General features: G+C 41.1%; 2 protein-coding genes and 2 long non-coding RNA genes across 5 annotated transcripts in view; 3 read left to right on the forward strand and 1 right to left on the reverse strand.

Moving 5' to 3' along the window:
• LOC144652588 (uncharacterized) overlaps window positions 1-2585 on the forward strand; it is a 77477-nt gene extending 74892 nt beyond the window's left edge. For both annotated transcript variants that reach the window (XM_078512649.1, XM_078512650.1), the window contains 3 exons: window positions 117-191; window positions 389-555; window positions 1063-2585. In XM_078512649.1, coding sequence (XP_078368775.1) covers window positions 130-191; window positions 389-555; window positions 1063-2087 — 1254 coding nt within the window. In that variant the 5' untranslated portion in view covers window positions 117-129 and the 3' untranslated portion in view covers window positions 2088-2585. The remainder of the gene's footprint in view (window positions 1-116; window positions 192-388; window positions 556-1062) is intronic.
• Window positions 2586-4197: 1612 nt separating this feature from the next.
• Window positions 4198-8137, forward strand: LOC144648511 (uncharacterized). The gene is made up of 2 exons (XM_078508043.1): window positions 4198-4863; window positions 4991-8137. The coding sequence occupies exons 1-2, from the start codon at window positions 4198-4200 to the stop codon at window positions 8135-8137; spliced, it is 3813 nt and encodes a 1270-aa protein (XP_078364169.1).
• Window positions 8138-9024: 887 nt separating this feature from the next.
• On the forward strand, window positions 9025-10426 carry LOC144650316 (uncharacterized). Its single transcript, XR_013570096.1, has 3 exons — window positions 9025-9226; window positions 9671-9750; window positions 10351-10426. It is a non-coding gene; the product is annotated as an uncharacterized LOC144650316 (long non-coding RNA).
• Window positions 10427-10535: 109 nt separating this feature from the next.
• Window positions 10536-12673, reverse strand: LOC144650317 (uncharacterized). The gene is made up of 2 exons (XR_013570097.1): window positions 12047-12673; window positions 10536-11732 (listed from the first exon to the last, which is right to left on the reverse strand). It is a non-coding gene; the product is annotated as an uncharacterized LOC144650317 (long non-coding RNA).
• Window positions 12674-25621: the final 12948 nt, after the last annotated feature.

The raw sequence follows: 25621 nt of genomic DNA on the forward strand, positions 1-25621 counted from the left end.
ATCAAGTCTGGCAGGTAAAAACCAGAAACAAATAGATTGATTTTTGTTGTAATCTTGTAGTATCTCAATCTTCGTCTAAACTAACCATTTTGTTGTCTTTGTTATTTCACAAAAAGAACTTCAAGCACAATGTCAAACCAAGATGTGTTTAACTCCAAGTCATCTCAAAAGTCGCCACCTTTGCAATCAAGGTAACGATACATATTGTACATTTGTCAAATTACCTCCCTGGGTTTAAAATCCAGAGAGAAAATCTTCTTTATTTCACCCAGTCAAATCAATCATCTCAGCTCTTAGATAATGACTTCCTAGCTCAAAAAGTTTGTCTATACTAGTTACTGATCATTTTGCTGTTTTGTGCTTAAAATTCGACTGTCTTTATCCTTAGCACAACGACACTACCACTGACTGAACTGTCACCAGAGTTGTCAAAAGAACATTCTGCAAAATCAACTTTATGTGCTTCTGATTCAGCATTGCCAGATTCACCACAAGTGGATGTTTCATCGTCATCCCTTGCTCGATCCTCCACCATCCCTCCGCAGCTCAAATCAAGTAAGTATTTCACTGGGAAACAAACCTAGGCTTCAGTTAGAGTACCATACAGAATCTATGTACTTTCTTCGATGATCTTTCAAAGTATTACACAACACTGTACATTACTTTAGAATACTTGCTTAGGCCTCATACGCCATGTGGCACATATATAAGGCATAGAATACTATGGCTTAAAAAGCTTTTGAATGCACTTATGCTTATTTCTTTTCTAATAAATTGAACAATCATTCACACTAATGTCTTGTTACTATTATCATCCATGCATTGAAATAATCTGGCTGCTACCAGGAACCTTTTTCAGGAACCCTATAATATGGCCACTCTATTTTGATAGCCTTTTTAACTAACAAGATTCCACTGTACTTCACCCACTCTCTATGTTTTCTGTTTTTAATCTGTCATGTTCTACACCAAAACCATACCATGCTTTAAAAAATATCATCTTTTCTTTTACAAACACAAGTTTCAATTACTCCCCTCTAAAAAGCTTCCTTTATGTTTCAGCATCTTCAACTGTACAAGGCTATGTACATCTCCTGAGCGAAGTAAAGACAGCATCAAACACGACAACAAAGTACTTTGACTTAAAAATACAAACCTCAGAAAATGAAGCAGTTCGTGCTGTATGCTTTTCGCCTGAAAAGCGTCTCACTTTGCAACAATCACAGCAGAAACGTGCACCTGTCAAGATAATCGGAGCCCAGTTAAGTCCTTCCAAAAGATTCTCATCATCTACTGAAGAATACACCATTCCTAAAAAATCTAAAATCAGTACAACCAATCTTCAATTCCCATTCAAGGAGTCCTTCAGCAACAGATTCCACACTGTCAATCAAGTTCTAGATGCAAACCCTTATGAAACTGTTGACCTCAAAGTCAAAGTGTTGACTAAAACAGAAAACAAGCAACCCATCGTTCAAGGAGAAAAAACAAGATACAAAGCTGACTGCATAGTTGCTGATGAAACCAATTCAGTAAAGCTCGTTCTGTGGGAAGAAACCATAGACAAAGTGAACACAGGCAAATCTTACAACATTGAAAACTGTAAAATTCGAGTTTTTGATGATGTCAAGTTTGTAAACACCAATGAGTTTACTAAAATAACAGAAATAAGTGATGTAACAAATGTTAATCTAGCAACTCCAGAACTACATGATTATCTTTTAACAGGAAAGTGCATTGGTGCTGATATCAACCAACATTACTCTTGCATACTTTGCACCAAAAAGATAGACGAGTCAAGTTTTACTGAGGACTCGGTAACATGCCCTAACTGTCAGATTACAACATTAGTAAGTTTGTTAAAAACCAAACTTGTTTGCCAACTACTCATGAAGATCGGGGATAAGATGGTTACGTACACTGCTTTCAACGATGCTATTCAGAGCTTCTTAACCAATATCAAGTGTGACACCGCTTTGCAAGACATTGACCCTAAGGTGTTGACTCTGCAACTGATAAAAGCAGGAGATCAAAACATGATTGCAGACAAGTCAACAAAAATTATTTCTCAGTTTTTGCCACTATAGATGTTATTTAGTTCATTGTTTACATTGTTCAGGTTGATGTTAAGGAACATTGCTCTTCCATACTTTGCAGCAAAAAGTAAGAGCGGTCAAATTTTTGTGGGGGACACAGTAACATGATCAGCAAATATAATTTCTTAGTTTTTGTTACATATACCATAGTTTTTGTGTCTTGATTCACTGTTGTTTCAGCAGCATGAATTTACTTTGTTTGGTTACTGTTATTTTTGTTGTGTTCTTTAAGAAACATTCCTGTTATGATCATAATTTCTCAGTATCATACTCGTATTTTATTATTTTTATTGCCTAATTCTCAGTTTTTGCCATCAAAGACGTACATTATTTCAGCAGCATGTACTTATTTCATGCTGTTCCTGTCATTCTGTTCTGTTCTCGACTATATTTATACCATTGCTGTTATATGATCATTTATTTCATAAATAATCATTTGTTACCATTATACTAGGTTTATCATTCTTATTGCCTAATAAAGATATGGCACAACGTGTTGAAAGCTTAACTTTCTAGACTAGCCGTTTTGTACTAGAGATCGGACGTGACATTGCGTGACAAGCCGAACGTTCTAGATAAGTCGTTTTGTATTGTTTTGTAGCCCGGATGTGACATTGCACGAATTGTTGTACCCCCCTCTAGGGGTTGTAGAAACATGTGCTCGAAGAATAAATATGGAGTCCAAACATGGTGACCCGCGACGTGTTTAATCGCTAGCCTCGAGTGTTGTTTACTTTCGTCTGTCGCCAATGCCGATCGAAATGAAGACGAAACAAATTGATCAGCTGAGGAGAGCCCGCACTGGGTTGAGAGGCTGGATGAAAAGGGATTTCGACGCTGTTAGAAACATGATTGAGTCCGACTTGCCTGAAGTTACTCGAGTGGAGGAAAAACTCGATTCGATTGTTGCAAGATTGCAGAAAGCCGAGGATCTGCAGATGGAAATCGAGAAGCTCTTGGACGATGATACTCAAGTAGGAGATGAAGTGGAAGCTCAAGGACCATGGTTCGATATGGTAAGAGAACGAATTCATGATGTAAAATTATGGTTAAAGAACAGCCAAAAGCAAAATGAAAGTGCGAAGCTTGAACCCATTGCTCCATCACCAAAACATACGTCAAGTACGCCTAAAATTAAGTTGCCAAAGACTGACCTTAGGAAATTCTCGGGCGATGTGTTGGACTGGCCAGAATTTTGGGACATTTTCAGAGTAGCAATACATGATAACGTTGAAATACCTACCGTGCAGAAGTTTGTTTACTTAAAGTCCCTGCTATCTAACGAAGCCGCAGGATACATTGCAAACATCAAAACTGAAGAGGCAAACTATGAAGTCGCTGTACAACGCCTGACATCACGCTATGGCAAGGATGAAGTGCAAAAAAATCGCCTAATGACTAAACTAGCAGACATGAAACCACTTGAACAATCCAATAAAGCTATGAGAGATGCATTGGATGAGCTTTGTGCAACTGTGCGAGCGCTTGAAGTACAAGGAGTTACTACTGAACAATATGGATCCCTTTTGATGCCTTTGATCGAATCAAAACTTCCCAAGGATTGGAGATTGGTGTGGGCCCGAGAAAAAGCTGGCTTATCAAAGGAAGATGTGACATTTTCGAAGCTGCTGAAATTTTTGGAACAGGAACTGGAAATCCGAGAGAGTGCTGACCAGCCTGTTGAGGTAGAACAGCACCAGTCTATCGAAAAAGAAAAAACTTTGTTGCCAACTGCATCTGGTTTAATGGCTAAATCTGTAACCTGTACCTTTTGCGAGGGTCCACGTAGTCCTAAACAGTGCTCTGTACCTATGTCGGTTGATGATCGCTTTAAGAAAGTGAAAGAAATAAGGGCTTGCTTTCGTTGTGCTCGACGCGGATGGCCGCATGTGGGTTTCGAAAACCATGCCCGTGTGGGAGAGGATCCCATATCCCTCAGCTATGCAAGACTGGTGGAGTGAAAATTCCAGAAGTTCAAAACCCCACTCCAAGTACCAGTAACCCACCAAACCACCCAAGTTGGAATCCTGCTGCCCCTCCTTATACACCAGCTAACCAGAGTCATTTGCCACCGTCGTCTCAACCTCCAAACGCTGCTGTAATGTCTTCCGCTAAGAATGCTGACATCAAAACTGCTGGCGTGATGATGAGAACTGTGTGTGTTGTTATTGGGGATGTGGCTGTAAGAGCACTGTGTGACACTGGGGCCACTTTTACAATGATGTCTTCATTTTTGGCTGCAAATGTACCAAAGAGAGTTGTGGGCAAACGTCATTTGCGGATTGAGACACTTGGAGATGTGCTGGAAGGCGAATTCGATGTTGTTGAGGTGACTGCAAGAGGAGTAAATCTTCCAAATACCTTTACCTTCCAAGCTGTAGTGATAGATGAGTTGTCTGGTGTCTTTGAGAGGGTGGAGCCTGAGTCCTATCGAGCCCTTCAAGAGGTTGTTGGTGGTTGTCCAGTCCTTGCTGATCTTGCTGGCCCTGGTACAGATAGCATTGGTATTGTGTTTGGCGAAGATTGCTATGACACCATTGTCCAAGGTATGACAGTTAAATTGAGGAACGGCCTCAAAGGAACACCAACAATTTTTGGGTGGGTCCTTCATGGTGGAAGTGGATCCATTCCATTTGCGGGTGTGGCTGCCAGAGCTCATGTCCATGCATTTCGAGCCTCTGTTCATGAACAACTTCAGAACTTTTGGACTTTGGACCACCTTGGTGTTGCACAGGAGGAGGTGTTGGAACGAGACCTTGAGCAGGAGGTAAAGAATGCTATCCAACGCGATGAATCTGGGAAGTATGTTGTGTCGTGGCCTTGGAAACCTCAAGCCCTAAAGCATTTAGCACTCAACAAGGCCCTTTGTGAAACAAGGCTTCGTCGCATGAAAGTTGACGCCTGAAGAGTACACAGCATATGACACTCAGTTAAAAACACTCCTAGAAGAGGGTCACATTGAGCTGCTACCAAAAGCCTGCATTCCTCAGTCCTATCTTCCACATCGAGGAGTTGTTAAGCCTGATCGAGAGACAACTAAACTGCGTATTGTACACGATGCCTCAGCTAAGTCTGAAGGAGGCCTTTCTCTTAACGATGCCCTTGAGAAAGGACCAAACCTTTTACCGCTGTTGTGGGGCATACTTCTCCGTTTCAGAGTTGGCAAAGTTGGTGTTGTTGGTGATCTTGAAAAGGCATTTCTCCAGCTGTCGCTTCGTGAGGAAGACCGAAATGTTTGTTGCTTCTTGTGGCTCAACCTGCAAGGGGAGATCGAGGTGTACAGATACAAGAAGGTTTTCTTTGGTGCCAAATCCTCACCATTTCTGCTGCAAGTAGTCCTAAAACAGCATTTAGAGGGTTTCATCGGTGACTCAGAAATGGCTTCCCAGCTTCTTCGCAACCTTTACATGGATGATCCGGTGAACTCAATGGAGAACACTGAGAAAGCAAGGGAGTTCTGGCATGAAGCAGTGCGTATCTTTAAAGATGGTGGCTTTAACCTGCGGAAATTTCGATCCAACGATGAAAATCTGCTCCATGAGTTTTCAGACAGCCAAGTGCAGCAGCTCCACAAAGTACTTGGGGTTAGTTGGGACTTAAAATCTGATGAACTTCTTCCACTTGTTGATCTGGAAGATATGGTACCCAAGAAACTTACAAAGCGAGAAGTGTTGTCCTGCCTGTCTAAGATTTACGACCCATGTGGGCTAGTGAGCCCTGCTGTCACTCCATTGAAGATTATTGTCCAAGACTGTTGGAAAGAGAAACTTGGATGGGATGAGGAAGTTGACCCGGATTTGCGAAGGCGTATCGAAGAGGTATTGAAAGGGTTCTCAGGAGGAAACCATCTGAGAGTAAACCGATGGTTGGGAATAACTCCCTCTCAGTGCAAGTACACAAATCTGTCACTTCATGTTTTCTGTGATGCCTCCTCCAGAGCCTATGCTGCGGCAGCCTACATTCGTGTTGCAGACACAAATGGAGACATAACAGTGAATCTTGTTGCTTCGAAATGTAGACTTGCCCCACCGAACGGAGACACGATACCTCGCCTAGAACTTCTTGGTGCCTTACTAGGAGCTCGACTTCTGAATTCACTGAGACTGGAGTACAGCGGTGTCCTTAAGATTGATGATGAATTCCTTTGGACAGATTCCAGTGTTGCTCTCTCGTGGATAAGTCAAGGACCGCGCGTGGGTGGAGTGTTTGTAGCTAACCGCGTGGAAGAGATTACTGTTGTTGGTGGAGTGTGGTCGTGGGTTCCAACAGATGAAAACCCTGCGGACTTACCTACTCGGGGTATGACGGTAGCTCAGTTGTCTGGCGCGAAGATTTGGTGGAGCGGCCCGGAATGGTTGAAACGACCTGAGGCAGAATGGCCGAAGCATCCAAAGAATGACACAGATACTGCATTGCTGATGATGGCCGTAGCTGACAATCAAGAACCCAAATATGTGGAGGAAATTGTTGACCCAACCCGAACGAGCAAGTACCTTCGCACTTTGAGAAGTGTTGCCTGGATGCTACATTGGCGCAAGTCTCCTAAAAACACCCAAACTATGCTGACCTCAGAAGAGTTGCAATATGCCAAAATGGTCATCCTGAAACAAGTGCAAAGAAAGTTTTTCTGGAGGGAGTTAGAGTCACTGGAAAATGGCCAACCAGTTTACCGCCAGTCTAGTCTGCAGTCCTTACACCCGTTCTTGGAAGGAGGATTAATCAGGATGGGGGGCCGATTGCAACAAGTGGAAGCGACCTTTGAGGAACTCCATCCAGTGCTAGTTAAGAAGTGTGGTGTTGTCAACCAATTGGTGCTTCATGTTCACGAACAAATGCAACATGCTGGTACTGCAACAGTTATTTCAGAACTGAGACGCCAAGGACTTTGGATCCTGCGCTCTAAGAAATCAGTCTCATCTGTGATACGGAAGTGCAGGAAATGTAGCAGGTTCTTGGCGGCTCCTGCATCTGAACAGACACCTCCTCTACCTAGGTGTCGTGTAACTTGCAAGCGTCCCTTTGAAACTACTGGCATGGATCTAGGAGGACCGTTATACCTGAAGGATAACAGCAAGGTCTGGTTCGTAGTATTTACCTGCATGTCAGTTAGAGCCATTCATTTGGAACTTGTGACGTCGTTGTCTGTAGAAGCGTTGACTCAGGCACTGCAGAGATTTATGAACAGAAGAGGTGTCCCTCAGTTGTGCATAAGTGATCATGGATCAAACTTTGTGGCGGCAGCTAAGTGGGTTAAAGAGAAGAATCTTGACATGAAGTGGCAATTTGTGGTGGAACGCGGACCTTGGTGGGGAGGAGCCTGGGAGAGGTTAGTGGGCATTGTTAAAGGCCTGCTACGTCGTTCGTTGGGCCATGATGTGCTTTCCTGGGAGGAATTAGTAACCGCTCTAACCGAGGTGGAGAAAGTCATCAACCGCCGGCCTATCACTTACTTGTGGGAGTCGAGCGATCCTGGTGGTGGTGTTCCTATCCCTTTGTGTCCTGAACAGTTCCTGTTGCCACCGCGAGAAGACTTCAAAGAAGAAGAAAGAGAACTGAACATCTCAGATGAATTTCAACGGAGAAAAAAGTGGCTTTCCTCCATGAATGACATCTGGAAGAAAGAATACCTACATCAAGTGCTGGGTTCACAGGGGGAAGTTTGGAAGACATTGCCAAATCCTTTAAAAGAAGGAGAAGTTGTCCTTGTAGCTGATGACAGAGAAAAGCGTCTAAATTGGAAGATGGGGGTTGTCCGGCAGCTGATTGTTGGCAGAGATGGAAGGTGCCGTGCTGCGACTGTCCAGGTGAAGTCGGGATTGCTAAACCGACCAATTCGCAAACTGTACAAATTGGAGCTCTGTGCTGAATCTGACAATCTCCCGCCCATTACAAGCTCACCAGAGAGTACTGAAAGAGATAATGGGATTTTAGACAGCGAGGCCGAGACGATGGAGGATGTTGATGAAGAAGCTGAACCTGAAGTCACCCTTCCACAGAGGACTCGGAGAGGGAGAGAGATTGTTCGTCCAAGTCGCTATTAGGACTGACTAAGTTGCTTTAAGGACTGATTAAGTCGCAACATGCTACCGCAAGTTGCGAGGTGGAGGATGTTGAAAGCTTAACTTTCTAGACTAGCCGTTTTGTACTAGAGATCGGACGTGACATTGCGTGACAAGCCGAACGTTCTAGATAAGTCGTTTTGTATTGTTTTGTAGCCCGGATGTGACATTGCACGAATTGTTGTACCCCCCTCTAGGGGTTGTAGAAACATGTGCTCGAAGAATAAATATGGAGTTCAAACACAACGTTGGGAAACAGTCTACTTTATTGAAATATTTGTTATTACAAATTACATATAATTATTACACTCAGTTCCACACTCCAGATACTTTAAGCTGACTGAGCAATTTTGTAGGATTGTTTAGGTAACAACCAAGGGCAATCATTAACCAATCATTTCTTATGCTTCTTAACCAAGCAATCCTCTACATGAACAAATATCCGCGCATCTTTTTAAGCAAATTAGAGGTACGAGGGAGACTTCCAATTTCTACAATCACAAGTGGCTTTCAGCCCTAGGCACACGTACGCATTGCGGACCTATTTTTTAAATAGTGTTTTGAAAAATGGCCATTATTACTTTTTCGTGAAAAAGTACCGTAGTAAAAAATACAATTGAAAAGTTTGTTGGCTTCCTACTCAACGACCATTTGCATTTGAAATAAAAGAAAATTTTGCCAAAGGCTTGAGTGTATGCTCTTTATTATAGCGTGATCAGTTTCTTTTCATTGTAATTGCTTTGAGCGAGGTTGAATGTAATTTCTTTCAGACAAAGGAGTGGCGCTTGGGGAGAGTTTAAGCTGTGTCCCCCCTAGTCCCCCCTGCTTGCGGATTCCCCACGGTCCGTATTGCGGGCGCATTTTCAAAATGGCGTTGATCTAGTGTTTTGATTTTGCAATTTCGAGTTCTATAGGATAGTTTTGTCAATGTTTTCTTCTTGACGCGATCACGAGTCCCGAAACAAAGGGTATTCGATATCCTTTATTTGTATTTCCGATACTGGAGAAGAATATGGAATGAGGAGAAACGGTGGAAGCTTTTCGCACAAACATTTCTAACAGAGACTTCAGGTAAGCGTTTCTCATTGTACTATAATTTCATTTTGAAGACTGGCTTAAGCTTATGTCTTCGGCGTTTATGTGAAGATTAATAAAAGTGCTAAAGATAGAATCGTACTAAAACTAAGCTGGTCTTAGCTCACTGGAATTAAAGCCGAAAAGATCTTGTAGATTTTGAGGCGATAGTGTCATAGTAATGTCACTCAGTTCGTCGAGGCATGTAATTGTTATTTATATTTGTCATCTGAATGTTAAGCTACTTCAATTTAATAAGAATCGCATCCTTTAATTATTTATACGTGAGGAAATGTTTGTCAAAATATTGACCATGTGGTCATTTCCGGCCGCAAAGAAATAAATGAGACCATTTCTGAAGTTTAAATTTCTATCTTTCCATGATGTGTATTGTATTGCCAGACATAGATTGACGTTTCTTTTGCATTTTGTTGTATACAGGTAATTTGTGGGATTATTAGAATGTCTAATTTGTAAACAGGATTTACAGAATTCTGAACTGAGGACTTTCTGAATTGCTGGTGAGTTAAACTATGGATTATAACAAGTTCAGGCAGTTATTGATCTCTTCAGCCAATCTCAGCAATTTCCATCCTCCTCTCTTCACACATTCACTACCTGAGACATTTTTAAAAGATCTACTTTTTGACCAGACATTTGCCTATGTTATAAAAAAGCTGTTTGACATTTTTTTAAGGCATGTATTTTCAGTTGTTGGATGGCCTTCAGTAGCATTTTAAACTACAGCTAGCAATGTAAAAAATTCAGATGAAGACTGACATTTTTTTCTGCAAAATTATGATTAATGAAAGGAAGGGTGCAAAGAAAATTGATTTCTTCCTGGCCTGACCCAGGTAGACTGTGCAAGGTGAAACCATTATATGCTTGCCCAAAGTCCCATGTTTCTCTGGAAAGATCAACAACAACAAATAAAAATCCATAAATGTCATTTGGCTATCTAGCAAGTGGAAAAAATTATTGAATCCACTAGCCCAACATGAAAGCAGTCAGTTTTTTTTTTCACACACTGAAAAAGGCCATTCAATATACAGTCTGCATGCTGGAAAAATAGCAATTTCATCAAAATAAACAGTTTTTGTTTGTTTTGTTTCTATTTACAGGTGACTTGAAGAGTGCAATGACATTTCTCTTAGTCAAAATGAACTCAAAAATACACATTGTGTTAATGTAATAAAATTGTCACATGATTGATTCCCACATGTTGCCAGTTTAAAATATACTTTAGTGACATTTATAGCTATTTTATATGTAATATGAACATCCCAGAACCCAATAAGGCTACATGTGAATACTGACACTTTATTACATGTAAGTTTTGAAACCATTCTGGGTTCATGACAAAACTATTTTGTTTTGGCATGATTGTAGATTACCCCGGCACTTTTTTGCATAACTGAAATGACTGCCACCGCAGTCCGCAGTCACCATACAAATATCAAAAATTATTTCATGCTGAACTGATTTTAAAGTCACCGCAGTCCACGGTCCACGGTCCGTCACAAAAAGTTTGGTGTTTAGATTGCCTGCCACTGCGTAGTCACGCATTTCTTGTCTGCCACCGTGGTCCGCAGTCCCATAGTGAACATATAGGACAGAATGTTTTGTGTTTAGAGAGGCCTACTTATTCATTTCGGTTAGCCTAAAATGCACTTTGGTTAGCCTGTTCACGGTTAGCTATCTATATTTGTAAGGGCAACACTATGTATATTGTTAACATGTAGAATTCTGGGTACACTACGGACTGCGATTTGGTTGCTTGCGGTTAGCCTTTATATTGTGTTCAGGATATCTACTGTTCTTAAATCCACTACGGGACTGCGGACCAGGGTGGCAGGCGATTATAACATTTACTAGCATTTCTTAGAATCGACTACGGGACTATGGGCCCTGGTGGCAGGCGATTAGCAGACTTTGTATTATTTTCAAATAAAACACTATGGGACTGTGGAGCGCGGTGGCAGGCAATTATAACAATTAAATCCAATTTTGATCAATGGACTGCATGACTGCGGACTGCGTTATGAGTGAAATATAACTTAACAACAAAATTTCACTGCGGACTGTGGACCACGGGAGCAGATGAATAATGGCGGGGTATTCTACAATTGCTCCTTTGTTTCAATAAAAATAATGAAATTACAGAGAATTTACGAAATTATTATCGCAGACCATAAATTTACTCTAGTACAGGCTTAAGTGTCTTCAATAGTGTAAAGGTCGGGACAACTTATGCGACTTGACAGGTCGCGGCGACAAGTCGCTCCATGTGTACTGCTTACAACTAAGTCGCTGCAACAAGGTGTTTGTTTGGTGCACAAACAGCTAATTTGGAAGAGGGGGAATGCAAACTAGTTTTCCATATTCAATATGGCGAAAATACATGACGCGCTCTCAAACCAGTTTGAATTCGTCCAACACGTCGCAGGGACAAAATTCTGTTGCAGCGACACAGTTTGTCGCATGTCACACTAGGCGACTGTCGCTGCGGCGTGTTGCAGCCACGTGTCGCCTAGTGTGTCCAGACCTTAATGGCAGTTTAATTATAATGTGTGGTTCCAAAAATATCCATACCTACCCCAAGATTGGACCCTTCCGACCCCCTGGAACTTTCAGTTTAGCTTCATACTTTATTTTAAAAATTTGGGCTATTGCGCCCTCCCTCCTGTTCGGAATTTCCATTGACCATCCTTGGGGTGAGTATCAAATTTTCTGGAACCGCACAATGTAGGCCTCTACTTATAAAAGTACTGTAAGCTGCAGATTTATTCAAACTAATCTATTTTTTAACCTTTTCACATTTTCCTGTTTTCTATGGAATATATAATTATATATTGTTTTTACCGGTTTCACTTGTAATAATAATAATAATAATAATAATTTTATTCAGCTCATATTAAAGTTTACAGTTTTTTTTTCTGGATGTCAACTTTTCTTGACAGATATTTGATTGGGTTCAGTACATGACTCTTTCTGGATGCCAACTTGTTTCTTTTGATGTGGGTGCTGAAGAGGAGTTTGAAGAGCCACCTACTGCAAGAAAACCTTCCACAAAGAACTATTAACTTTCCACCCAGGACTTAGAAATTTACTGTGACAAGACCTTGGCAGTAAGTAGCTGCATCCAGTTATGTTCCATTGAAAGAAAGCTGGATGAAAAAACACATGTATGGAAGTCTCAAACATTGGATTCAGCTCAAAACAACCGTGTATCATCAGTGGTCCAAGTTTGTTTGGAGGATACCAAATTTATTGGAAGAATTGTCCACTTTTTGAACCCTCAAGAATTGGAGAACAATAGAGAGTTTGCAACTGTTCAGATTTTCAAGCAGTGCCGAAAAGACCCTGACAGCTGTTTGTACTATGTTGACACATCATCCTTTAATGTAAGAACTGTGCCTTTTGAATGTCTTTCTTGCCCTCTTGTTACAGCACCTAATGATGACGAGGGATCCGTTTTATGGCTTCTAAACATTTAATCAAAAAATGTCGAAATTCAATAGCTTGCAATTAAGTCTGAAAAACTGTAATAAAGCCACCTAAAATTTTAAAAAACTAATGAGGAAAACAGTACAATCTTTCAGTTTAGCCTAGGGGAATAAGCAAGGGGGATTTTTTCACCTAATTTTACTCCCCCTCATATGAAACACATGAACAATGAAACCCTTTACTGCTTAACCTGCGTCATCCTTGCACTTGTGGAAGCTGCCTTCTAGTTTAGCCTTGGAGAATAAATGAGGGAAATTTACCAGCTTTATACTCTCTCTTCAATCTCAGCTTTGTAAGGCTTGCACAAGGAAATCGCCTGGAAAGATGTTCCTGCAAAAATATAAATGTTCCTTTTGCAGGTGTTGGGTAGTCAAAAAGGGGAAAAGTGGAAAACAACGACAGCGCTCTTCCCTTAGCTTCACCCAAAGACCTGCTTTCCTATGAAGGAACCAAAAATGTAACCAAAATCAACAAAATGGTTAATATATAACAATTAATCTGTAACCATGTTTTTTTATTCATTTATTGCAGCAATGTATTAAAATAACAATTCCGGCTTAAAAATGGTTCTTGGCTGAGCACTGGTATGCCTGCCCATATGTAGCAATATTTAATCATTGTTGATTTATTATTTGATTTATCTTACTTTCTTTTAAATTTCAAACGAATTCCTATTTAAACTTAATATTTGATGTAATCTTTTAAAGTTATATTTAACTAGTTAAATGGCGTTAATGTGATCTACTAATTTGACAGACTGGAATCTCTATTACATATATATATATTCACATTGAACTTCCATCACGCTGATCAATTCGTTTCTAGTTGTGTGTAGCATTTTATTTTGGATTGTGTCATCACGAAAAGGAAAGTGCCTGATGTGCAAAACCCCAAAATCGAACCATCAGTTCAGTTCTCTGGGTAAAAGTTGCCCTGGTCCTACTAAAACCCAGTCGATGAAACAGAGCACTAAGGCAACATCTCAGACCGACCTTTAACATCCGTGCTGTCAAAAACTCTATATGAGAAGAAAAATAACGTAAACTGTTTTCAAATAATCTCTTTTTTTCCAGAGATATTCGAGTTTTTTAATAGGCAAATTTACTCTCTATGGGTGGCATTCACAAAGTTGTTAATTGCTACAAGTATGGATACCAAACATTTATTTGTTTCTATTTGAAAAAACTTCCACTTTGAAAGCAAGGTTGGCATGACAGTCAAAACAAAGCCTTAAATTTAGAGATAGAAACAATGTGCTTGCACTGTATTGAGAAATTTGTGAAAGAAAAATATTAAAACTGTAAAAGCTGTCCTTTATTGCTTGAAACAGTGAAATTAAGATTTGTGAGACCATTGCCTTACCTGATTTTACTTTGAAGAATTTGTTGGTTTAACTGAAAGATGTGCAGTGATTTCAATGTAACTTCATTCATCAATTTCATATTTGATATCATAAAATAAGTAGATGTTTCTTAGTTCAAGTTGCTCTGTATAAAAATAGAATAACAATAATTTTTTTTTAATATTTTTTTTCGCTTTTCCTTTTTCTCTTCTTCCTTTCTTTTTGCTGCAGTGTTTGGTTTTCTTCCAGGCTTCTTTGTAGTAGAAGAATTTCCGCGAAAGCGCAAACGAGGCAAGAACTACTTACCATGGACAAGCAAAGGGTGGAAAGGGGAAATTTTCCTCTGAGTTTTTCCCAAAAATTTGAAGCGTTTTGGTGCATATTTCAAGCTCCACCAATCTTATCACGCTGGTTTAGGTATCGTTGGAAAGGTCTTGGTCTGCTTCACAATGTGAGCATAGATGTCGCCTTTCTGGGTGAAAGGTGATGACTTCACAAGCGGGACAAATGCCCGGATCCTTCACGGCCGGTTTAGGCTGGTTTAGGCCGGTTTAGGAGTCATGCAATGGGCTAAGGATTTTAAAACAACAACAACAACTTTATTACCAAAAAGACTTCAGCGGTTGTCATGAGCATGGAGGTTTTTTTTCTACTCTGTATCTAATTCCATTCATATAGCTGTATTTTGTTATTTTTTGCTACAGTCGAAGCTCTCATAAGCGGACACCCTCGGGACGCGAAAAAAGTGTCCGCAACTGGAGCTGGCTTGATTTGCATGAGAATGGACTGTAGGTGAAACTCATTTTCATTTAAATGGTTTCGCACAGACTCTTTCTGAAACAGAGGCAACGGGTAGCTCAGAAATGGCCTATAGCATAAGAACCAATAAATAATTATATTTATAATGCTATCTCTGGTAGCACAAACTATTATAACTAAAAATAAATGCAAATAAAACAATAACAGAGTAACTTTCACAACTTTAAGCCAACCCAAACTATTCACTCAAGCCAATCACAAAGGGCACAAACAATCCAGTTAACCAACCAAAACTCAAAACAATTACATGAAATTGGGAAAGGTGTGTCAGTCCGGAGTAATGATTGGTTTTGGCTTTACCTCTGACAGTTGCGTGGTTGAGAAAGTGCAAGTGCAAGTTTTTTAGACCAGTCAGGGTGAAATGTTCAGTACAGCTAAATAACAATGAAATTTATCTCGTTAATTATTACTTTCTATTGCAGGTGAAGGCATCATAACCGAAAACTTTGTGGCAGTTGCATATGATGAAGACTACTACATCGGAAAGGTTTTGAAGATTCAGGAGGATTTTGTTCAAGTGAATTTTTTAAAAAGGAAAGAGAGTGGGTACTACACTTGGCTAAAAAAGGATATGGGTAATGTAAAAGTAGAATACATTTTTGCAGCCAAAGTAAGGTTTTTGGGCAAGAAAAAGGATGAGAGAGGGGTAGGCCCAAGATATTATGGTTAGGAGTAATCCATAGCAACCATTCTGTAGTTAAAGGTCTCCCCCTTAATATGCCTAATATCGTTACCTATATATTTTCATAGGACTTTCTGACATTCTGATCAGGCATAAGATTAACTGTTCAGTAAATTTTTGTGAAATTTATAAGCGTCTGTCAATGTCACTAGTACAATGTTGTTAGGAACATTTAGTTTACAGTTGTTTATTACCATTATATATTTGTAGAGAACTGGAACTAGTTATATATAGAACGATAGGGGACTGGCACTAGGCGAAGAAGGTTGTTAATCTAAGATGGCGTGAAACGCTTCGAGTGCGTATTAAAGTTAGATGTTCCTGTTTGTCGCTTGTTGGGCGTGTGGACTAACAAAATTGGCGACCCTGCCAGGACCTAAAACTCAAGGACAATGAAGGACTGTAGGAACCACTTGTGGCGAACGATTTTGGTATGTTTTTGAGCTTATCTGTGTTTTTCTTCGCGACCACGTGCTTTGTAAGTTGCCCGCCATATTTGTCCACCCGTGTTGAGAAGAACGAAGGACACACTATGGCCGAAGACCTTCAACTTGAAATACAGTCTAACATTTATGCCGCGGATTGGAGTTCATTCGAGCGAATTGCGGAGTTCTTTAAAGTCGGAATTGAAGGGAAGAGCAAACTATTCGTGGCGAAATTTATCGTTCAGCAACTCGAGGAAGGAATTGGCAAGTTGAAAGAAGCCGAAGTTGTGCCATACCTTGAAGATGTGAAAAAGTTGTTGACAGAAAAACCTTCTGGCATCAAGGACGAAGGTAAGAGTGGCAAGTTTGTTCCAAGTGTTTCCAAACCTCCCAGTGTAGCAAAGGAAGACTCAGTTCAAAAACTGTTGGCGACCAGCGCTTTACGTAGACAGTTTAAGATTAGTGGTCAAATTGGGGAGCCGGAACAAAAAGATAAGATTAGCTTCTCTTCACTTGCACGTCAGATTCAGACAGGGTTGGCCCAGGGTTATGCCGAAGATGAAATTGTTGATGGTGTGATTCGTTCAATCACACCTGGGATGGTGCTTAGGAGTTATCTGGAAACTTACAAAGACTTAACATTGGAACGTTTAAAGAAGATTCTTCGTAGCCACTATGGTGCGAAAAACACATCAGAACTCTATCAAACACTAGCATCATTATGTCAGAGCTCAAAAGAATCACCTCAAGTGTTTTTGATGAATGCCCTAGATCTGAGGCAGCAGATTCTGTTTGCATGTAGTGAAGGAGATGATGACACATCCCTACAGTATGATTCTGGGCACATACAGTGTCTGTTTCTTCGAACAGTAGAAACTGGTTTACAGGATGAAAGTATTCGTGCTAAGATTCGCCCATTCCTGAAGGACCCCAATGTGTCAGATGAAGTGTTAATGCAACAGATGAGTATTGCAACCTCAGCAGAAAAGGAGAGGGACAAAAAGTTAAGGAACAATAGCAAGACCAAACCACCAGCATTATCAGTGTCTACAGTATCTGATGACTCATCTAAAGGAAAGGAAGAAAACAAGAAAAGCACCCCTCAGAATGATCTCCTAGCAGCGATCAGTGCAATCAAGTCAGAAGTTGAGGCATTGAAAAGTGAGGTCAGAAAGAAGAGCACCGACCAAAGTGTACCCCCTGGGAAGTGGCCGGAAAGAAGAAGACCACCTTTGTGTTCAAGCTGCCTTGAAAACAAGAAAGAGTATTGCAATCACTGTTTTAAGTGTGGGAGCCACTCTCATTTTGCAAGAGGATGCAGGGAGCAGTTAAACAGGAATCGACTGCTTCCGCGAGACGGGAAACAGTCGTAAATCCACCAAAGTCTCACCAATGTAACAACTGCTGTAAAACCGGAGTCAAGCAAGGACAGCTTAAAAGATGTAGTCAGTGTCGAAGTGTATGGTATTGTTCCACAGAATGTCAGAAAGGACACTGGTCTGATCACAAGGTGTTGTGCCAAGCAATAAGTCATCTCTCTGAGGCAAGTACACGTAAGTCTAAAGATTTTGTAGACCCAGCCTGTGTTAGCCATTTAACTCCAAGTGAACATGCTAAAGTTATTGGCCTTGTTGGTAAGAAGTGTATGGTAAAGTGCTTGCTCAATGACTGTGAATGTGACTTGTTATGGGACACTGGTGCCCAGGTATCCATAATATCAGTCGAATTACTTCAGCAACACCTAGGACAAGTAGCTATTAGACAGTTGTCAGAGCTCCTGGATACAAATCTAAATTTAACAGCAGTAAATGGGACCAAGGTACCTTACATTGGGTGGGTGGAAGTCAGAGTGAAGTTAACCTCTCTCAGCAGTGATAGTAGTCAAGAAGAACTGTTAGTGCCTTTCCTTGTAACATCAGAAAAGTTAGACTGTCCTATTCTGGGATATAATGTCATTGAAGAGCTGGTAAGCCAGGACCAGAATCCAAAGCCAATTATTTACAACAGTTTCCCTGGAAAAGATAAGACAAAATTAGATGCCTTGGTACACTTTATTCAGAGTTCAAGTTCAGATGCCATTTGTAAAGTGAGAACTGGAAGAAAAGATGTGGTCATACCTAAGGATAGCACAGTCGCTGTCAGTTGTCGTGCAAATACAGGACCTGTGTACAAGCAAACACCAGTGTTGTTCGAGCCAGACAGACTAGCACAGTTGTTGCCAGAGGGTTTAGAAGTTAATGAGACTTTGTTAAACATCAAACCAGGAAAAACTTCCCGTGTACAAGTTGCTGTATACAATGGGACAGATCATGACATCACACTTAAGAGCCGCACCTCATTAGGAGTTCTTCAGGCAGTGAAATCAGTGACTGCGGCGGACGTGAGGCTGAGTGAATGTAGTATCCAGACCGACCAACAACATCAAAGGGAGCACGAGCCTCAAGGGCCAACAAGACCAACTCCTTCTGGGCAGCAAGATGGAGAAAGCAAAAACCATCTCCCAGCAGTTGACCTTAGTGGCTTAAACCATGATCAGCGGATTGTAGCTGAGACAATGCTGAGGGAAGAGCATGAGTCATTCTCATCTAGTGAAGAAGATATTGGTTGCATCCCTGATCTGGAAATGGAGATTAACCTGAAGGATAGCCAGCCAGTGCAAAAGAAGTACACGTCGATCCCTCGACCATTGTACCCAGAGGTGAAACAGTACATCGAAGACCTTCTGAACCAGAATTTTATCACTGAATCTAAGTCTCCATATTCCTCTCCAGTTGTCTGTGTCCGAAAGAAAGATGGGTCTCTGAGACTATGCATCGACTACAGAGAACTTAACCGCAGGACTATTGCTGACAGACATCCCATCCCTAGAGTCCAAGAAACCCTGGATAGTCTTGGTGGTAATAGTTGGTTCAGTGTTCTCGATCAGGGTAAAGCATATCATCAGGGGTTTGTAAGCAAGGAGAGCAGAGCAGCCACAGCATTCATTACACCATGGGGACTGTATGAGTGGATAAGAATCCCATTTGGATTGATGAATGCGCCTGCAAATTTCCAGCGGTGTATGGAACGGTGTTTGGGTGAACTGAGGGACAAAGTGGCTATTCCATACCTTGATGACATCATAGTATTTAGCAGGACCTTTGAGGATCATGTTGAGCATCTGAGGACAGTGTTAAGAAAGTTACGTGAACATGGAGTGAAGTTGAAGCCGCGTAAATGTAGTTTGTTTAAAGGTGAGGTCCAGTTTCTAGGAAGAGTTGTGTCAGGTGATGGTTACCGGATGGACCCAGGGTGTGTTAAGGCTATTGAGAAGTTAAAGGAAGTGTCACCTAGAACTGTTGGTGAAGTCAGACAGCTTGCTGGAATATTAAGTTACTACCGCAGGTACATTAAGAACTTTGCCAAAGTTGCGAAACCAATTTATGATCTCCTAACTAGCACTGGGAAGGATGGTCAACCACCCTCAAAGACACCGATCTGTTGGGGTAGGGAACAGCAACTCGCCCTTCAAGAGTTAGTGAGACACCTCAGTCATCCACCTGTTATGGCTTACCCAGATTTCTCAAAACCATTCACTCTACACACTGATGCAAGTAAAGATGGTCTTGGGGCAGTGTTGTACCAAAACCAGGATGGGGTCATGAGAGTAATTGCTTATGCTTCACGAGCACTGTCACCAGCCGAAAAGAAGTACCACCTTCATGCAGGCAAGCTTGAGTTTCTGGCTCTAAAATGGGCAGTGACTGACCATTTCCGTGATTACCTTTATTACTCTCCAAAGTTTACTGTTTTCACGGATAACAACCCGTTGACATACATTCTAACTTCAGCGAAGCTCAATGCCACAGGTTTGCGGTGGGTTAATGAATTAGCCGATTTCCACTTTGAAATCAAGTATCGACCAGGAAAAGCCAATGCGGATGCTGACACCCTGTCCCGAATGCCAATCAGCTTTGAGGAGTATATGGAAAGTTGTTCAGAAGTAGCTAGTCAAGATGTTCTGGATGCTGTCACTTCCTCAATCCATGTAACTAACACTGTTCAGACCGCTTGGTTGTCATCACTAACAGCAGTGCCTGATATCTTAAAGGAAGAGTGTGTTAACGTTCCAACTATGCCACATAGTGAACTTATCGCAGCTCAACAAGAGGATCCGACAATTGGTCGTGTCTTACATTTTATGCAAGTCGGAAGCCGTCCAACCTACCAGGAGAAACAGAAAGAGTCAGCTAGTGTACGACAGCTCTTACATGAATGGAACAAACTGTTTATTTCTGAAGATGGAATTCTTTGCCACAAATGTGGATCTAGAGATCGAATGGTCTTACCCAAGAAATACCACAAAAAGGTGTATGAAGAACTACACGAAAACATGGGGCACCTGGGTGCAGACAGAGTAGTGGAACTAGCTAGAGAACGTTTCTATTGGCCGTTCATGAGGGCAGACATTACCCATTATGTCACGAAAGTGTGCCATTGCCTTAAGCAACGAAAACCTGCGACTCACGTTAATGCACCACTTCAACCTATTGTTTCTACAGCACCTTTCCAACTTGTTTCCATGGACTTTGTTCATCTCGAACCAAGCTCGGGCGGATACCAGTATATATTGGTGATCATGGATCACTACACCAGATTTGCTCAAGCGTATGCTACACGTGACAAGTCTGCAAAGACTGCTGCTGATAAATTGTATAATGACTTCATCATGAGATTTGGATTCCCAGAAACCATCCATCATGACCAGGGTGGAGAATTCGAAAACAAGCTCTTCTACAACCTTGAGAAACTGAGTGGGATTAAACATTCACGGACAACACCCTATCACCCGCAGGGAAATGGGCAGGTCGAAAGGTTCAACCGGACGCTTTTATCCATGCTGAGAGCCTTACCGGAGAAACAGAAATCCCGCTGGCGTGACCATCTCAATAAAGTAGTTCATGCATACAACTGTACGCGTCATGACTCTACTGGATTTTCACCTTTCTATCTATTGTTTGGTAGAAAACCGAGACTACCTATTGACTTAATGTTTGGCTTGAAACCTCCAGAGGGATTTTCTACATATCCTGAATATGTCAGAAATTGGCGAAGAGCAATGAAGGAAGCTTACGATTTAGCCTCTGCCCATGCAAAGAAAAGTGCAGACATGGGGAAACAACAGTATGACAAGAAAGTCAGACACACTGCGCTGTGTGAAGGAGATCGTGTTCTTGTACGAAACATGAGTGAGCGTGGTGGCCCGGGAAAACTTCGACCTTACTGGAAGCAAGAAATCTATGTTGTAACTCAGAAGAGGAAGGATATGCCAGTTTATGAAGTAAAGCCAGAGAGTGGAAATGGAAGGTCAAAAGTTCTCCATCGCAACATGCTATTACCGTTTTCTTACTTGCCGGTTGAGACCCCACTTAAGTCATCAAAGAGTCGCCGTACAGTATCTAGGAGGTCCAACAGACAGCAGGCTTCACAAGAAGAGACAACCGGAACTACTGATGAGGACATTAGCCTCACACCTGATAAGCTTCAACAACTTTACGAGTCTACGAGACCAGAGTCATATGTAGTTGAAGAGGACATTGACCCTTGTATAGTTGATTGCCCAGACTCAGAGGGAGAAGAAGAAGAAGACCCGGAGCAACCAGTTGGTACAGTAGATGATGAGGCTGCAGATAGCTTACCTATAAGACAGTCACATCGTATGAGCAGACCACCTCTTAGGATGACCTATGATGTAATGGGACAACCGTCCTTCCAAACAAGTTCTACAGCAGGAATTCAAGGCGTCACAGTATCGTACCCACAGCAGTTGTGGCAACCTGTCACAGTATCATGGATGTTACAACCTGTTCTGCAGCCCTATAGCTATTTTGCACCTTTTCCAGTATCATCACAGCCGATGTATCCTGTGCCTATGTGGTGTTACTAGCAGGCCCTTAGACATTAACTTGAGAAGAACGGAACTGATTTGCATTGAAGCTACGTTCATCCTAGATAAGACTGTTAAATGTTTCCTTTTGGTATTGTATAATTTCGTACAACGTTTTGCTTGTGTATAGAGGTTCAAACTCGTTTCATTAAGAGAATTATTTTTCTCTATCTCGGAATATTCTTTGTACAAGGAAGTCAAGTCGTGTTATAGAAAAAGGCATAAGTATTGCAAAGATAGAACAGTGACATCTTGAGTGCAACATAAGCTGGCCTGATCAACCAGAGTACTTTTGTTAACCCCAGGATGAGATACAAGTGTACAAAGAACTGTTATATGAGATAACCAAGAAGAGACTATTGTCTATTTGTTCATGTTGAGGACAACATCTTTTTTCAGAGAGGGAGAAATGTAGAGAACTGGAACTAGTTATATATAGAACGATAGGGGACTGGCACTAGGCGAAGAAGGTTGTTAATCTAAGATGGCGTGAAACGCTTCGAGTGCGTATTAAAGTTAGATGTTCCTGTTTGTCGCTTGTTGGGCGTGTGGACTAACATATTGCTCTCTTGAGCTGTTTAACAGTGCAACTACTGTAAGCTGTGATCAGTGTACATTGACTGTATTAGCTCAATCGATTCATATTGTCAATGCTTTATATGCATACATAAAAGATTCGGATCAATTTAGGTTTCTGGGAAACTGCTCACCTACCCCTCCCCAAACCTAACATTAACCCTTACTTATCGCTTTGGGCAAAATATTAGGTTTGGGGAGGGGTAGGTGAGCAGTTTCCCAGAAACCTAAATTGATCCAAAGATTCTTAATAATTAAAAGTACTTTTTGAACTTATTGAATATAGTGTTTGAAGTATGACCTCTGTTTTTGTTTTTGAATGAGCAGAAACGTACTGTAGTCACTTGCAGTTACTGTGTAACTTCTAGTCCGGCAATATGGTGCATAAATTTGGGCGAATTGTGCGATTTTTGTTAAAAGTACCAAACTTGGCCCAATGGTAGTATTTCATATGCTGATTATTTTCTGATATAGGCCCACTTGAAATTCGTCAATTAATGGTGACTTTGAGGACGATGAAATTACGTCACTTAGACCCCCCGCGAAGAATACACTTTCGTGTGTTTTAAGGATCATTATTATTTCTATGATAGCGGAAACGTGGTCTTGAGTTGAGTTCAACAATGTTCTCAATACTTAATGATTATAATTAGATCACGTGACTAGTGACGTCACGCCATATTGTAAAGAGAAACCTTATTGAAAAATAAAGAGATTGACACAAATTCGGGAAACAAAAAATTCCTAGTGGACGTGAATTTTCTAGTTTATTTGATTTTAATCCGGTTTTACGGACGGTTTAGTCAAATGGACGGCAAAAATAGCACTGAACTTAAAGGGCTTCTTTTCCACAGTTACGGGTAAGTAAAATGTTATAGGCCTTTTTTGTAATTTACTGTATTTTATTACGCTTTACAACAACGTCTTTCACAAACTAAAACAGCGAAGTATTATGCCAAAATCAAAAATCCTAGAAAAAACAAAAACAAAATTCGCGGCTGCAAACGTCACATAATTATTATTATTTATTCCAGTGTGCTTGCATACAACGGGCTTACCACTTTTATCATTGTGTTCTCCCGAAAAAAAGTTGGCTGAAAAGTGTTAAAGCATGTCAAAACAAGCACTAAAGGTGTTAAGAACTTCTACTTTATAAAGTTTCAGACCTTTTTTTGAAGAAGGTGGCCAAAAACAACGCATTAAGGCTCAAGGTGATTCCTAAAATTCGAAATAAGTTACAAAAGAAACACAAATCCACCTTCAATCCTTTGTGGATCGAAACTGCTGTGTTGTGAGTGGATTTCTCAAATCTCCAATCAGAGCGCAGGTATTCGGTGAATGAAAACGCCAAATGCACCAGTATTACTAGTAGATGTTAGATGCTTAATGAGCGAAGATAAAAAAAAATAAATGAACAAAGCTCGTCGTCAATGCTAAATGAATCTGTAGTTCTTGAGTCAAAAGAACACTTTGGAGGCACTTCAGTGCCCTGCGAATTCGAAAAGAAAAGATTTGGGTTCCGGCTATGAAAGCCTAGCTACAAACTTTAAACGATTTCAGGAACTTGGATGCCTTCCTTTCAAAACGGATCTTGCTTCTCTTGATGATGACGCCAGAGGATTGACGGAAAAATTGAAAGACAACAATGCCAAATGGCACAAGTCATGCAAAGATCAATTTAGTAACCTGAAATTACAAAGGGTATAGAAGAGAAGAACGGAAAGCTCCCACGACTATGGAACAAAGAAGTCAGCACGACGTAGTATTCCCCAAAAAAGGGCGCCAAAATGCTTTTTCTGTGAAGAGAGTTCAGGAGAACTTCACAGGGCATGTACGTCCAACTTAGATACGAATGTAAGAAGATGTGCATCTCAGCTAAATGACACTTTTTTACTGGCTAAATTAAGTGAAGGTGATATGCATGCATTGGACGCGATGTATCACACAAGATGCCTCACAACACTGTATAGAAAAGCTGAAAATGCAGACAAAGCCGACTCTGAGCCGAACACAGAAGCAATGCATCATGGTATAGCACTAGAGGAGCTCATTTCATTTATAAAAGGGAGTCGAAACGAAAGTCAATCACCTTCCGTATTTATGTTAGCTGACTTAGCTAACATGTATTCTACAAGGCTGGAACAGATGGGTGTAGATACTTCCAGCCGAGTTCACACAACACGGCTGAAGGAACGCATTTTAGCACATTGCCCGTATCTACAAGAATATTAAGAGGGTCGAAACATTATGCTAACCTCAAAGGAAGACGTCGGAAGTGCTTTAAAGAATCTTCTAGAAACGGACTGTGATAATGATGCAATTATTATTGCTAAAGCAGCCAAGATAGTACGAAGAGACCTCCTTTCCTTGGAAAGGAGTTCAGTGGTAAACTTGGAGAGGGTTGTCAAGAAAAGTCGGTGTCGCAATCGTTGCTATCCTTAGTGAAAATGATCATGGGGGGCCCTAATATAGTAACACAGTCAAGTAATGTCATTGAAGCCCAAGCCATCCTCACTGTTGCGCAACTTATTCGTTTTAACTGTACTGTTAGGCGGCGCAAAGATAATTTAGCCACGTATCATACAAAAGATCGTGAACCGCCACTTCCAGTCTATTTGGGTCTACTATTGCATGCAGAAACGAGAAAGAAGGGCCTAGTGGATAAATTGTGCGATCTTGGATTGTCAGTTTCTTACAATAGAGTTCTAGAGATCTCTACACAACTGGGCAATGACGTGTGTGACAGATTTGCAGCGGAGAACATTGTCTGTCCCCCTAAGCTCCGAAAAGGGCTTTTCACATTAGGAGCTGTGGATAACATCGACCACAACCCCAGTTCAACAACGGCTCTGGGGTCTTTCCAAGGCACAGGAATATCTCTTTTTCAGCACACTACTAGTGATAATGTCGGTCAAGAACGCGATGCCGTAATCACGGAAGAAAACCAGCAACATAAGCGCATCAGGTCATTACCTAGTGAATACTCCACAGTGCCGCCTGTGCAGCCATGGAAAGAAGAGCCAAGTGTTCCTGTCGCCACAGTTTTCCCGACCGCAGTTAAATATCAAGATCTACCACAACTATTGCAGGCTCAGTTCAAGTAAGTCAGTAACAG

Source organism: Oculina patagonica, chromosome 4, assembly GCF_052425735.1.
Source record: "Oculina patagonica isolate OP01 chromosome 4, crgOcupat, whole genome shotgun sequence".
In the NCBI taxonomy this organism is placed as follows: Eukaryota; Metazoa; Cnidaria; class Anthozoa; order Scleractinia; family Oculinidae; genus Oculina; species Oculina patagonica.